This window comes from Nomascus leucogenys, chromosome 23 (genome assembly GCF_006542625.1).
Source record: "Nomascus leucogenys isolate Asia chromosome 23, Asia_NLE_v1, whole genome shotgun sequence".
Classification (NCBI taxonomy): domain Eukaryota; kingdom Metazoa; phylum Chordata; class Mammalia; order Primates; family Hylobatidae; genus Nomascus; species Nomascus leucogenys.
The window spans coordinates 21,451,148-21,465,473 of record NC_044403.1 but is presented as its reverse complement, the minus strand read 5'-3'; the positions used below and the strand labels follow the sequence as shown (position 1 = coordinate 21,465,473).

At 42.8% G+C, this 14,326-nt stretch overlaps 1 protein-coding gene across 3 annotated transcripts in view; it reads left to right on the top strand.

Moving 5' to 3' along the window:
- Nucleotides 1-281: 281 nt before the first annotated feature.
- The window catches only part of BORCS5 (BLOC-1 related complex subunit 5), a 111,384-nt gene continuing 97,339 nt past the window's right edge, over nt 282-14,326 (top strand). Inside the window, exons 1-2 of one of the 3 annotated variants that reach the window (XM_012502489.2) lie at nt 282-341; nt 4,423-4,566. In XM_012502489.2, coding sequence (XP_012357943.1) covers nt 341; nt 4,423-4,566 — 145 coding nt within the window. In that variant the 5' untranslated portion in view covers nt 282-340. Of the gene's footprint in view, nt 729-4,422; nt 4,567-14,326 lie in introns of all 3 variants that reach the window. The other 2 variants (XM_003265513.4, XM_012502491.2) reach the window with 2 other exon arrangements.

Here is a 14,326-nt window from a genome sequence, read left to right as displayed (position 1 = left end):
ATCCTGGGTCTATCTAGCATCTCTTTCTCCATCTGTAAAACAGCGTTAAAAATACCTATTTTGTAAAGTTCTCACACGTGGGTATTGAAGAGCTTAATAGTGTGGGTGGTGTTTTAAAGGTGACGCATCATTCCAACAGGAAAGGGTTTACCCTTTTCGGCAGTTCTGGCTTCGAGGAAGTCAAGCCCTTTAAGGTGGCATCGCCTTAAGTCGCAGGAGCGGGTCTCTCCGCCCCTCCCTCGGGCCGGGGGCGGGGCCTTCTAATCCGGAACTGACGGTCGGGCGTATCCGGCACCGCCCATCTGCGTCCCGGAAGGAGCGAGCTTGCGGCGCGTGAACCAGTGAGTGAAAGCGGCGCCGCCCGCCGGCCGCAGGTGCGGCAAAGCCAGTGTCATCTGCCGGTTGTCTTAGGGCTCCCGGAAAGGAGGGCGAGCCGCGTGCATTCGCGCCGCGCCTCCTTGCGTTTCTGTTCCCCAAATAGGGCCTCTCCTTCTCCCGCCACCCAGGCCCCTGCGTGGGCTGGACGCGTCGACCCCACACATTAGTCTCGCTGCGGCGCCCAGACTCTGCCTTGCCTTCCCGTCCCGGTCCCTGGCCCCTGCCCTGTCGCCCGCCGCCGGAGCGGTGACCGCCCGGCCGCCGTTCTTCTGCTGCCACCGCTGCCGGCACCATGGGCAGTGAGCAGAGCTCCGAGGCCGAGAGCCGACCCAACGATCTGAACTCCTCAGGTCGGTGTCCTAACCTCCCACCCTCCTCCAGCCCGCCCTGTCCGCTTGCAGAGCGGGCTGCCTCCCAGACTAGTGGGGTCAGGGACTGCGGACGGGAACGCACAGAAAAAGCCCTCACCATGCTACTAGGAAAAAAAAAAAGTAACCATCTGTCCTGGCCTCGATTCCCCTGATGGAAGTGCCTGTGACTGCAAGCTAAGCCAGCGCGGGCGCCGGTGCCCTTATTTATTTTCAAAACAGCCGTTTTTCCCAGCTACAGCCTACTGTTTAAAAGACGAGCTAATTAATTTTTGGCTCTAGTGCTCATGGCTAATGTAGTGAGATTTGGCTCACACAGTGGATGGATTATAGGACCTCTAAGAACAGTCTGTTTCTTAAAAACGGGTGTTAGAGGTTCCTTTTCTGAAGGGATATGTGATAGGTGTCCACTTGCTTTGAACCCTTGAGTGCAAAGGTCTCCAGAAACAGCTTTTTCTTCTCAGAAGGTGTCTTGGTCCCTTTTCTAATCTTGTAGAGGTTGGCCAGACGGCAGGCTCTGGTGTTTTCCATTGTTGTTCTCTGTCCATGATTTTTAGATTTCTCTAAGCGTTTGAGACAAGAATGGGAGGATTATTGTGTTTGCAATACAGTGAGTGTTCAATAAATAAATAAAGCAGCTGATGTTTAATTGAGGACCATTTGCTGCTGTTTTTGTTACCCACACGCTAGGACAGCTGGGAGTGCTTTGGTTAAGCTCCGGGGTTGCTAATGCAAATTGGTTAAATCTGGGGCCTAAAAAGAGTCCCAGATTTTAGAAGTTCTCTGTTCTTGATAGGATCTGTAATTCAGAAATAGGCAAGCTAATAGATCTAAGAGTGTTTCACTTTAAGGTGTGACTTTCAAGGCTAGTTCAGACCTACATTCTGGGGACTGGATTGGGGCAGCTTTGAATGGTGAGCAGTATCTACTAGCTTTGCTACGTTTTTCTATTTCCTTGGAAGGGCCAGAGTGTCATATCTAAGAAATATAATAATTGCGACCTTTGACATTCTTTCTTCTATGGCAGGGCAGAAACATATTTTGGGGGGAAGCGGTGTGGCATCTTTTTAATTTGTTTTCTTGCCCATGAACCAACAGCATTCGAGCATTTCCGATGTTAGAATTTGCCTATTCCCCTGTGCTAGGTGCTTTACATACATTTACATATAATTTTTTCAGTAATCCCATTTTACAGATAAGGTAGTAGAGGCTAGCTAGAGTGTTTTGAAGTCCCCTTTCCTCTGGCATCTGGGGAAGGAGGAATCACAATTTATAGCAGGAAAGATTTCTGGCATGGCTTTTGTAAAATGTTAGGTAAATTACCAAAACAGGTAAATAAATATTTCTTGAAAAGAAATAAAAGCAGCAGAGATTTTTCTAGAACAGTGAATGCCAAGCCTCCAGAGACGAGCTTCTAGGAGGCAGAGCAGTTCTATGGCATCCCTGGGTTAACCTTTGAGATATGACTATAATGAGCCTGGGAATATTACCTTCTAGAGCATAAAACACTTTAAAGATTCATTCTTGCCCCAGTCTGGAAGATATTTGGGGGAGAGGATGATTTCTTGGTCTAGGGAGTCCTTTATAATTTGAATCACTTCCCTCCAAATGGATTACTTTCTCCCGAGGAACCTGAATTGATCTCCCTATTTGTCCTCCAAATTTCTGATTTTTGCCTCAGCCTAGAATGGACTTACTGGCTATTTTTGCCCTGGACTAATGCTATAATTTTAAGAGTGAGGGGGCTGTAGTCCTAGCTACTCAGGCCCAGGTGGGAGGATTGCTGGAGCCCAGGAGTTTAAATCCAGCCTGGGCAATGTAGTAAGACTTGACTCTTTTTTTTTTTTTTTTTTTTTTTTTTTGAGATAGAGTCTCACTGTCGCCTAGGCTGGAGTGCAGTGGCATGATCTTGGCTCACTGCAACCTCCGCCTCCCGGGTTCAAGCAATTCTCATGCCTCAGCCTCCCAAGTAGCTGGGATTGCAGGGACATGCCGCCATGCCTAGCTAATTTTTGTATTTTTAGTAGAGATAGGGTTTCACCATGTTGGACAGGCTGATCTCGAACTCCTGACCTCAAGTGATCCACCTGCCTTGGCCTCCCAATAGTGCTGGGACTACAGGCGTGAGCCCCACCGTGCCCAGCCACCTTGACTTAAAAAAAAAAAAAAAAAAAAGTGAGGAGGCTGAAGCCTCAGGAATAGGCCAGTCATTTGGGGGTTGAGAACAGGGTTTTTTCCTGGGCTTACTAAACATAGCTGGCTTGATGTGGTAGGGTGGATAGACAGCTTTGCAACTCCAGTGTCGCAGAGATGGGCTTGTGTACCAATAACTTACAGACCTCTAATTCCTTTCCTGACTGTCTAGCACTGCTGACTTTGGGCAAGTCACATTTAAATTTTGTACCCTTTATTTCTCATTTTAGAAATAGGGGTATATACATATATCAAGATATCAGGAGAATTAAGGAGAAAGTAAAAACAATCTGCCTATACTTTTGTGTGCTGAAAAAGAAAATGTTTAGTTATGAAAGAAGTTCATTCATGTTATATAATCCTGTAACGGGCTGGGCGCGATGGCTCACACCCATAATGCCAGCACTTTGGGAGGCCGAGGTGGATGGATCACGAGGTCAGGAGTTCGAGACCAGCCTGGCCAATGTGGTGAAACCCCATCTCTACTAAAAATACAAAAATCAGCCAGATGTGGTGGTGCATGCCTGTTGTCCTAGCTACTCAGGAAGCTGAGGCAAGAGAATTACTTGAACCAGGAGGCGGAGGTTGCAGTGAGCCGAGATTGCACCACTGTACTCCAGCCTGGCGACAGAGCGAGGCTCTACCTCAAAATAAAATCCTGTAAGGTCTGAGGGTTTTTGTTGTTGTTGTTTTGTTTTTTGAGACTCTTGCTGTCTTACCCATGCAGTGGTGTGATCATGGCTCACTGTGGTCTTGACCTCCTGGGCTCAAGTGATCCTCCCATCTCAGCTTCCTGAGTAGCTGGGGCTACAGTGTGCACCACCACATCTGACTAATTAAAAGAAATTTTTTTTTTTTTTTTTTTTTTTAGAGATAGGGTCTCACTATGTTGCCCAGGTTGGTCTTGAACTCCTGGACTCTGGTGATCCTCCCACTCAGCCTCTCAAAGTGCTGAGATTACAGGCACGAGCCACCACACCCAGCCTGAGGTGGCGTTTTTGTTTTTGTTTTTGAGACAGAGTCTCACTCTTTTGCCCAGGCTTGAGTGCAGTGGCACGATCTTGGCACACCACAACCTCTGCCTCTCGGGCCCAAGTGATTCTCCTGCCTCAGCCTCCTGAGTAGCTGGGATTACAGGCACCCGCCACCATGCCCCGCTGATTTTTGTGTTTTTAGTAGAGACAGGGTTTCGCCATGTTGGCCAGGCTGGTCTTGAACTCCTGACCTCAGGTGATCCGCCCGCCTCGGCTTCCCAAAGTGCTAAGATTACATGCATGAGCCACTGTGCCTGGCTCCAGCCTGAGTTTTTAAAAATACTATAGAAAACAGTTTCTATAATTCATCCCCGCCACCCCAACCCCAACTGCAAGATAGCTACATTTTATAAAATTATTCTTTTTAATCACTACACCAAAAACTGCTTTGGTGAGGCAGAGGTGCCTAACTAATATGCATCTCCTAAGCAGTGTAACTTTATTTTCAGTGACTCCTTCACCAGCCAAGCATAGAGCCAAGATGGATGATATTGTGGTTGTAGCTCAGGGCTCCCAGGCCTCACGGAACGTCAGCAACGATCCCGATGTCATCAAGTTGCAAGAAATTCCAACCTTCCAGCCCCTTTTGAAAGGTAAAGAATTGCATTTTGTTTGATCTGAACTTGCTGGAGAGGTTTGTGTAGCTCTACTACTTTCTCTCTACGTATCCATGTATCTTGCTCTCTCATCTCCTTTAGGTCTTTGCTTAGATGGCATCTTCTCAGTGAAGCCTTTCTTGATTTCCCTAATTAAAATTGCAGCCCCTTTCCCTACCTGTTTTTCTCTATAGCACTTAATTATCATTGACCTATTGCAAATATGTTTACTGTCTATATTTCTCTGCTAGAATGTGAGCTCCATGGTGGCAGGTATTTTCTCTTTTGCTCACTGTTGAATTCCCAGCACTTGAAATATAATCTGGTATAAGATAGGGACTGAGTAAGTGAATGAATGAGGTTGGAAATGGCCCTTCCCTGTTATATTCCCATGGAAAGATTTTCATTCTTATTTGTGATCTGGACACTGGGTGGACTAGTTCAGATCCATAGAGAAAATCTCCATCACTACTGATACACTTGTAATTAATCTTGGCGGCAGTTTTATATGAGAGTTTGTGTTTGAGAAGAGAGATTACCCACCCAATTAGCATATATTGTGGTAGTTACCTTTTGACACGAAGGCCACCACTTTATTATTTTCATATCTCTATTAAGTAGTGGAGATGATTTTATATTAACTGGTGTTTCTGCTGTAAGAGTCCTTTAGTTCCCTCTTCCCTCACCCCCACCAAAGATTAGGAAATAATGAACATAAAGCCCTGGTTTACTTAACTTGGTATAATACAGTGTAAAACATCTTACATTTACATAGCTATTTGTATTAAAATACCCCTCCTCATACACACATCATCCCTTTAATTCTTACATCATTGAATGTGTTTCAATGGTTGGGATAAGATCAGCTTCTTATAAGCCTTTTATAAGGCAGCTGGCATATAGAGAGGTTGAACTTGAACGTTCTTCATTGATGTCAAATCCTATATTACACTGTTCCACACTATTTAGAAAACAAAAACAAATGGTGCTTTATAGATGATCCATATATTGTCTTATTCTTACCAGTGCTTTATCTGTTTCATAGATAAGGAAATAGAAGCTTTCAATTTCTTTCTTTTTTTTTTTTTATTATACTTTAAGTTCTAGGGTACATGTGCACAACATGCAGGTTTGTTACATATGTATACATGTGCCATGTTGGTGTGCGGCACCCATTAACTCGTCATTTACATTAGGTTTATCTCCTAATCAATTTCTTCCCTACAGGCCTCAGAGTTAGACTTTGGTAAACATTCTGGCTCTTGTGTAAAATAACATATCCTGTTACTCATCTTTTTTTTTTTTTTTTAGAGTTTTGCTCTGTCACCCAGGCTGGAGTGCAATGGCATGATCTTGGCTCACTGCAACCTCCACCTCCCAGCTTCAAGCGATTCTCCTGCCTCAGCCTCCTGAAGTAGCTGAGATTACAGATGCCTGCCACCACGCCAAGTTAAATTTTTTAAAATTATTTTTAGTTGAGAAGGGGTTTCACCATGTTGGCCAGGCTGGTCTCAAACTCCTGACCTCAGGTGATCCACCCGCCTCGGCCTCCCAAAGTGCTGGGATTACAGGCGTGAGCCACCTTGCCCAGCCTACTCATCTTCTTAGTTTTCATGATTTTGAGGAATAATGTGATTCTCTAAAGAAGCTAACAATAGTAGGGCATGGTGGCTCACACCTGTAATTCTAGCACTTTGGGAGGCTGAGGCAGGAGGATCACTTGAGTCCAAGAGTTCAAGACCAGCCTGGGCAACACAATGAGACTCTGTCTCAACAGATAATACAAACAATTAGCCAGGCATGGTGGCACATGTCTGTCGTCCCAGCTACTTGGGAAGCTGACGTAGGACGATCGCTTGAGCCCAGGAGGTCAAGGGTGAAGAGAGCAGTAGTCATGTCAGTACACTTCAGCCTAGGTGACAGAGTGAGATCCTGTCTCAAAAAAGAGAAAAACCGGCCAGGTGCTGTGGCTCACGCCTATAATCCCAGCACTTTGGGAGGCCAAGGCGGGTGGATCACGAGGTCAGGAGATCGAGACCATCCTGGCTAACACGGTGAAACCCCGTCTCTACTAAAAGTACAAAAAAAACTAGCCAGGTGTGGTGGCGGGTGCCTGTAGTCCCAGCTACTTGGAAGGCTAAGGCAGGAGAATGGCATGAACCTGGGAGGCGGAGCTTGCAGTGAGCCAAGATTGTGCCACTGCACTCCAGCCTGGGTGACAGAGCGAAGACTCCATCTCAAAAAAAAAAAAAAAAAAAAAAAAAAAATTAGCTGGGTGTGGTGGTGTACACCTGTAAACTCAGCTACTCAGGAGGCTGAGGCAGGAGAATTGCTAGAACCGGGAGATGGAGGTTGCAGTGAGCCGAGACTGTACCATTGCATTCCAGCTTGGGCAACAAGAGTGAAACTCCATCTCAGAAAAAAAAAAAAAAAATCTGCATGTAACTTTCAGCAGAGCCAGAACTTAACTACTAATAGCCTTCTGTTTACTAGAGGCCTTACGGATAGCATAAACAGTTGATTAACACATCTTTTGTGTTATATCTATTATATACTGTATTATTACAATAAAGTAAACTAGAGAAAAGAAAATGTATTAAGAAAATTATAAGGAAGGCCAGGCACAGTGGCTCATGCCTGTAATCCTAGTACTTTGGGATGTCGAGGAGGACGGATCACTTCAGGTCAGGAATTCGAGATCAGCCTGGCCACCATGGTGACGCCCCATCTCTACTAAAAATACAAAAATTAGTTGGGTGTGGTGGCGTGTAGCTGTAGTCCCAGCTACTTGGGAGGCTGAGGCACAAGAATCACTTGAACCCGGGAGGCAGAGGTTGCAGTGAGCCGTGATCGTGCCACTGCACTCCAGCCTGGGCGACAGAGTGAGACCTGGTCTCAAAAAAAAAAAAAAAAATAAAATTATAAGGAAGAGAAAGTATATTAACTATTCATTAAGTGGAAGTAGATCATCAGAAAGATCTTCATCATTGTCTTCACGTTGAGTAGGCCGAGAAGGAGGAAAAGGAGGGGTTAGTTTTGGTGTCTTAGGGGTGACAGAGGTAGAAGAAAATCCCCATCTAAGTGGACCCATGTGGTTCAGACCCATGTTGTTATTGAAGGATCAACTGTAATTCATTTTATGATAATCACTAGTAGGGGAAATATCTAGGAGAAGACTTGGTGTTAAGGGAAGCTGACCTCAGATTTGAAGTCATCACTGAGGGCTGGCCATGGTGGCTCACGCCTGTAATCCTAGCACTTTGGAAGGTCAAGGCAGTTGGATCACCTGAGCACAGGAGTTTGAAACTAGCCTGGCCAACATGGCAAAACCCTGTCTCTACAAAAAATACAAAATTTAGCCGGGCATGGTGGTGGGCACCTGTAGTTCCAGCTACTCAGGAGGCTGAGGTGGGAGTATCGCTTGAGCCCAAGAGGTGGAGGTTGCAGTGAGCCAAGATTGCATCACTGCACTCCAATCTGGGCGACAGAGCAAGACTGTGTCTCAAAATAAATAAATCATCACTGAGTGCCCTAAAAGTGAGTAATTAATGTGATGCAGTTAATGCAATGCAACTGGACCTGGTTGCATTGATAAATGAGTTTTAACTGGGACTTTGCCACCAACTATTAGGTTGTCTGGCTTTGTTTTTCCACCTCTTTGAGCCTTGGTTATTAAGAACATTGAGAATAGGTGTAGGAAGGAGGAAGGCTAGTAAGGAGCAGGTTACAGGAAGAGGTTATCCGGGATTTGGTTAAGGAAGGTAGAGATGAGATCATGGCTCACTGCAGCCTCCACCTCCTGGGCTCAAGCGATCCTCCCACCTCAGCTTCCAGAGTAGCTGCGACTACAGTGTGCACCACCACACCCGGCTAATTAAAATACATTTTTTTTTTTTTTTTTTTTGTAGAGACAGGGTCTCACTATGTTGCCCATGTTGGTCTCGAGCTCCTGGACTCCAGTGCTCCTCCCACCTTAGCCTCCCAAAGTGCTAAGACTACAGGCATGAGCTACCATGCCTGGCCCGAGTTTTTAAAAATACTATAGAAAATAGTTTCTATAATTCATCCCCCCCCCACCCCAACCCCCACTTGATGAGAATGGCATGAATCTAGACAACATGTGGCTGTGGCCAGACTATAGCAAACAAAAAGCTAGCGAACATTTAAGGTGATGCTCATGTTTCACTTGTGAAGACGAAACATCTTGGGCTGTGATTAGGAAAGATAGGCAAAGGGGGTGGAAATGAGAAGTATAATTATGATAACGTATCTTATCCCCCATGCTTCTACGTAATAGCTATTGTTCTTTCCGTTTTTATAGATTAAAATATTGAGGCCTAGAGAGCTTAAATTAATTGCTAAAGTCACATGGCTGTAAGTGATAGCACATTTTAAGATTGCATCAGGACATAGAATAAGACTTAGTTTCCAATTCTAGCAAAGCCCATTATAGAAATCACTAGGATATACAGGAACTAGCGTGGTGGGTATAAGGTTGTTTGGGTTTTGAGGTGCAGCATTTGTTGCAGAGCCTCCTGCTTTGACATTGTTCTGCCTGATAATTAAAAGCCCTACCCTCTGCCTGCTGGGCTGCTGCAGGGGCCACGCACCACTGTTGCCTTTATACCCTGATCTCTTTTTCCCCCCTTTCCTGCTTTCAGGATGAGGCCTTTCCTCAAAATAGTAAAAAGGCCACACAGTGAAGGCTGTACCCCCCAGGTTTGATTTCAGAAAGCTTTTATTCAACTTAATGACAGTTTATTCTTTCAAAACAATATATTCAAGTATTACACAGAGTTCACTATTGTTTCATAATGTCATATGATGTAATGCTAATGCTGGTGGGTGATCTGCAGAGGCAGTGGCTGGGCGAGTTTGGGGCTATTTGTATGACTGAGGTAATGTTTGCATTTTTAATAAGCAAGCAGATTCTTTCTTTGGCCTTAACCCTTTTGCATAAATATACCAGAGTATAATTTATGCTCCATAATCCAAATATCTGTTCCTTTTTTTTATCAAAGGGATTTCTGTTTTTCATAGCAATGTCTGAATTAGTAATTTATTTTGACATGTAAAGCATTTTATAGGAAATGAAAGATTAGAAAATTAGAAAGTAGCCACGAATGGCCGTGACAGAACACAAAGGCAAAATAGTAGACTTGATGTAAGTTAGCAAGATTCCAAGAAGTTAACAAACCCTGTATAGATTTCTTACTTGAAATTCAACCAGTCATATTTTTTAATGAATCCCACTCTATTGTATGTCATTCTATAGAAATGAAATATTTGCAAGAGAAAAGTAATATGGTTGATGTTTTATATATAAAAGTTACAAAAATAATTATTCACTCTTAGATGAATGTATGCGTATTTACACACATGCATGCATGTGACATTCTTTGCAACCAATCTATCATTTTTGTTACTGACCTTGGATACAACATAAGAGATTGTCTTGCTGCCTATGGAAGGGGCTGTCCTTGTTAATAACAAGGATGATCAAACATATACAGTGTAAATACTGAAGTGATACTAAGCAGCTTTGTTGGGAGTTTGGTGTTTGGTTGTTAAGAACATGATGCATGTGAAGCAGATTTTGATAATTAAAAGGAGCCTGGGGCTTTTCATAGTGGAGCGAAATCTCATGGAACAGCAGTGAAAGCTTTCAAATCACACGGAACATTGAGAATTGGAGCTTGAAAGTGTAGCTAGGGAAGAATGAAGCAATGGAAAAAGGGCGATAAGGAGAGCATGATGGAGCTAGATTTCAAATGACCAGTTTCTTCACATTCTTCTATCATCTGGACAAATAAAAGTCTGCATTCATCAGATGTCTGCCTCTACCAGCTGTCAGACCTTGTCATTGCATTGGAAAATGGCAGCCAAAGGAAGGGACAAGAGAATGGATCTTAATCAGAGCCACAGTCTTCTCTGAATGGCTTAAAGGTAATCTCTAAACCCGGGGGTAATCCTAAGTATATTTTCCCCCAAATACCTTATTGGAAAGATGATGACTTATTCCTGATTACTTAATAGATTTGTATTTGTAATAGCTCTTCAGTTAAGCTTTTAAACATGGCTATTCAGAGAAGTGTGAGTTGTGTGTAAAAACAAAAACAAAAATAAACATAGCTGTTTACCAGCATTGGGTTAGCCTTACTCAGAAGAGTGGGAAGTACCAGGTGAATGGTTGCTTTCAACATTGAGAAAGTGAAGCTGTCTCACCAGAACACCCTCATCTTTTCCCTCACTCCCATAAATCTCTGTGTGCCTGTATCCATTCTTGTTTCTTTCCATTAAGTCTCAGATAAGGTATTCATGCCTTTCTCTGAAACTTAATGCCATTCTGTTTCACTCTTTCCATTTGCTAGGACTTCGCTCCTGTCCTTTTCTTTTTTGTCTCGCACCTAGCTTAGTGGACCTCTTTCCTCTTGTTCAGATACACAGCTCTTCCCATCTTAAAAACAGAAGACGAACACTTTCTTTCGATTTAGTTGCCCTCCTGGCTACCATGCTTCCTCTTTTCTCATTTCTGCTGCCAAACTTACTGACTCCGTGGCCGCTGCATGCTGTCCCTGCATCCTTGATACCTCTGCCATTTGGGAAGTTCCCCTGGACAGGCTCTCATATACATAACTTCATCCATATTTGCTGCTTTGGAGGATTACTAGTGTTTTCTTTTCATGCTTGAAGTTTTTTTCTCACTCCACATCCTCCTCTTCTTTTCCATATTTAACATAGGTTTCTATCCCACTTGTTAAATCTCCCTTCCTTTGGCTTATGATACCTCCCCACCCAGTGGTATTCTGTTTTTGTTTTGTTTTTTTTTAATCTACTCATTAGTCTCTGTTCCTCTCTGCACAGCATTTTGCCTAGTGCTCTTTTGGAAAACCAAGATTCTAAGGAGCTTTAGGTATTCTGAAATATAGACATCAAGATGATTGTAAGTCTCTGTCATCAACTTCAACTTTTTTTTCTTTTCCTTCTTCTTCTTTTTTTTTTTTTTTTTTTTTTGAGATGGGGTTTTGATCTGTCATCCAGGCTAGAGTGCACAGTCATAGCTCACTGCAGCCTTGACCTCCCGGGCACAAGTGATCTTCCGACCTCAGCCTCCCAAGGAGCTGGGACCACAGACGCACCACACCTGGCTAATTTTTTTTTTTTTTAATTTAGAGACAGGGTGTCACTCTGTTGTCCAAGCTGGTCTCAAGCTCCTGGGCTCAAGCAGACCTCCCACTCTGGCCTCCCAGAGCACTGAGATTATAGGTGTCAGCCACTGCACCTGTCCAGCTTCAACTCCTTGTTCTGTTTGTCCAATGTCTTGTTCTGTTTGTCCATACAGTCACTTTAAATTCAGCATGTTCCATCTTCCACTTGTGTATTATGTATTTATTCATTTTATTTATTCAACAAACACTGCATCTTCTTAGGCGAGTAATGTACACTTGAAAAGAATGTGTTCTGTAGTTAATGGGTGTAGTGTTCTATAAATATCAATTAGGTCAAGAAATGGTGATGTTCAAATCTTGTGTGTGCATATTGATTTACTTCATTAATTTGATCACTTAATGAAACAGAGGTATTCAAATATCCAGCCATTTATGTTAATTGTCTATTCCGTTTATTCCACTGGTTTCTACTTTGTGTGTTTTGAAAGTCTATTATTAGGCAGATATGTGTTAATGATTATTATATCGATCCTTCCATCTTTACGAAAATGTCCTATCTATGTGTTATTACCCCGTCTTGTAGTCTAATTTGTCTTCTATCAATATAGCCACTCCAGCTTTCTTACTCTTACTATTTGCATAGTATACCTTTTACTATTCTTTACTTATTTTTATCGATTTATGTCTTTATATTTAAAGGGCGTCTCTTGTAGACAGCATATAGTAGGGTCTTGCTTTTGTATTTAGGCTGATTGTCTGCTTTTTAATTGGTGTGTAAATTGATATGGTTGGATTTAGGTCTCCCATTTCGTACTTTCGGTTACTTTCATACTCCTTTCCTGCTTCCTTGCATTTAAAAAAATTTTTTTTTAGTACATATTCCATTTTAGTTTTTTTTTTGGCTAAGTTATACTCTTTTGCATTACTTTTTTAGTGGTTACTCTAGAGGTTACAATATAGTCTTCATATTTTTCATAGTTCATTTAGAATTACTATTGTATCACTTCATGTAAAATGTAGGAACCTTTCAATGGTGTGGTTTCATTCACCACCCCCCCCCACTTCTTTTTTTTTTTTTTTTTTTTTTTTTTTTTTTGAGAAAAAGTCTTGCTCTGTGGCCCAGGAGAGAGTGCACTGGCACAATCTCAGCTCACTACAACCTCTGCCTCTCCAGTTCAAGTGATTCTTGTGCCTCAGCCTCTCAAGTAGCTGGGACTACAGGTGTGTGTCACCATGCCTGTCTGATTTTTTTATTTTTAGTAGAGATGGTGTTTCACCATGTTGGTCAGGCTGGTCTCGAACTCCTGACCTCAGTTGAATCTGCCTGCCTCGGCCTCCCAAAATGCTGGGATTACAGGCATGAGCCACCACGCCTGGCCCACCTTCACTTCTTTGTGCTATTGCTTTCATATATATTGCATTTACATACGTTAGAAATCCCGTAGTGGTTTTATACACACACACATACATACACACACACACACACACACACACATATATTGTTTTAACAATATATCTTTGGAAGCGATTAAGAGAAGAAAAGAACTATATATAGAATGTGATGTTTACCCACATAGTTAACATTTCCAGAATTCCTAATCCCTTTGTCCAGTTTCCATTTGATGTCATTTATTTTTAGTTTAAAGGACTTCTTTTAGCGTATCTTGCAGTACAGGTCAGCTGGAAAAAAGTCCTGTTTTTATCTATCTGAACTTTTTTTTGCCTACTTTTGTTATAAAGTCATTTTTTGGTGTAATTACTAAGTTTTTGAGGAGATATTGTGAGACTCCATGAAATCTCATTTTTTAAATCTACCTTTGTTTCATCAGTTATAATATCTATTGATGATTCTTGCTTGAATTAATTATGCTGTGATGGCTACCAAATAACTGTTTTCTAATTTTTTCATTCCTTCTACATTTATTAGTTTATATTCTATTGGAAGGAATAGGTTTCTCATCTCCCCATTTATTTATTCAAATCAGTGTGGAACAGTCAGCTCCTATTTTATCCAATGAGTTGTACGTAATCTGTTATTATCATTATTTTTCAATCTCAAAATGTTCCAAAATTGGCCAGTGACAGCATCTTCAATCTAACTTCCTGTGTCCTTTTTTTCTGGAGACGGAGTCTCGCTCTGTGGCCCAGGCTGGAGTACAGTGGCGTGATCTCGGCTCACTGCAAGCTCTGCCTCCTGGGTTCACGCCATTCTCCTGCCTCAGCCTCCCGAGTAGCTACAGGTGCCCGCCACCACGCCCAGCTAATTTTTTGTATTTTTAGTAGAGACGGGGTTTCACTGTGTTAGCCAGGATGGTCTTGATCTCCTGACCTCGTGATCTGCCCGCCTCGGCCTCCCAAAGTGCTGGGATTACAGGCGTGAGCCACTGCGCCTGGCCTGCTGTGTCCTTTTAACATATTCCCCTTATTCTTTGAAAATGTCTTTATTTTCTGGCACGATATAATGTTCCAGACTTGTCTTATTCTTCCATGGCCCCAGCTCTAGAATCAGGTATTTCTTAAAGGAACCCTGGTTCTTTTAGTGAAGGGTCGTATTTAGAATCCGTTTCCGGACCTTCTCAGAAGTTTTA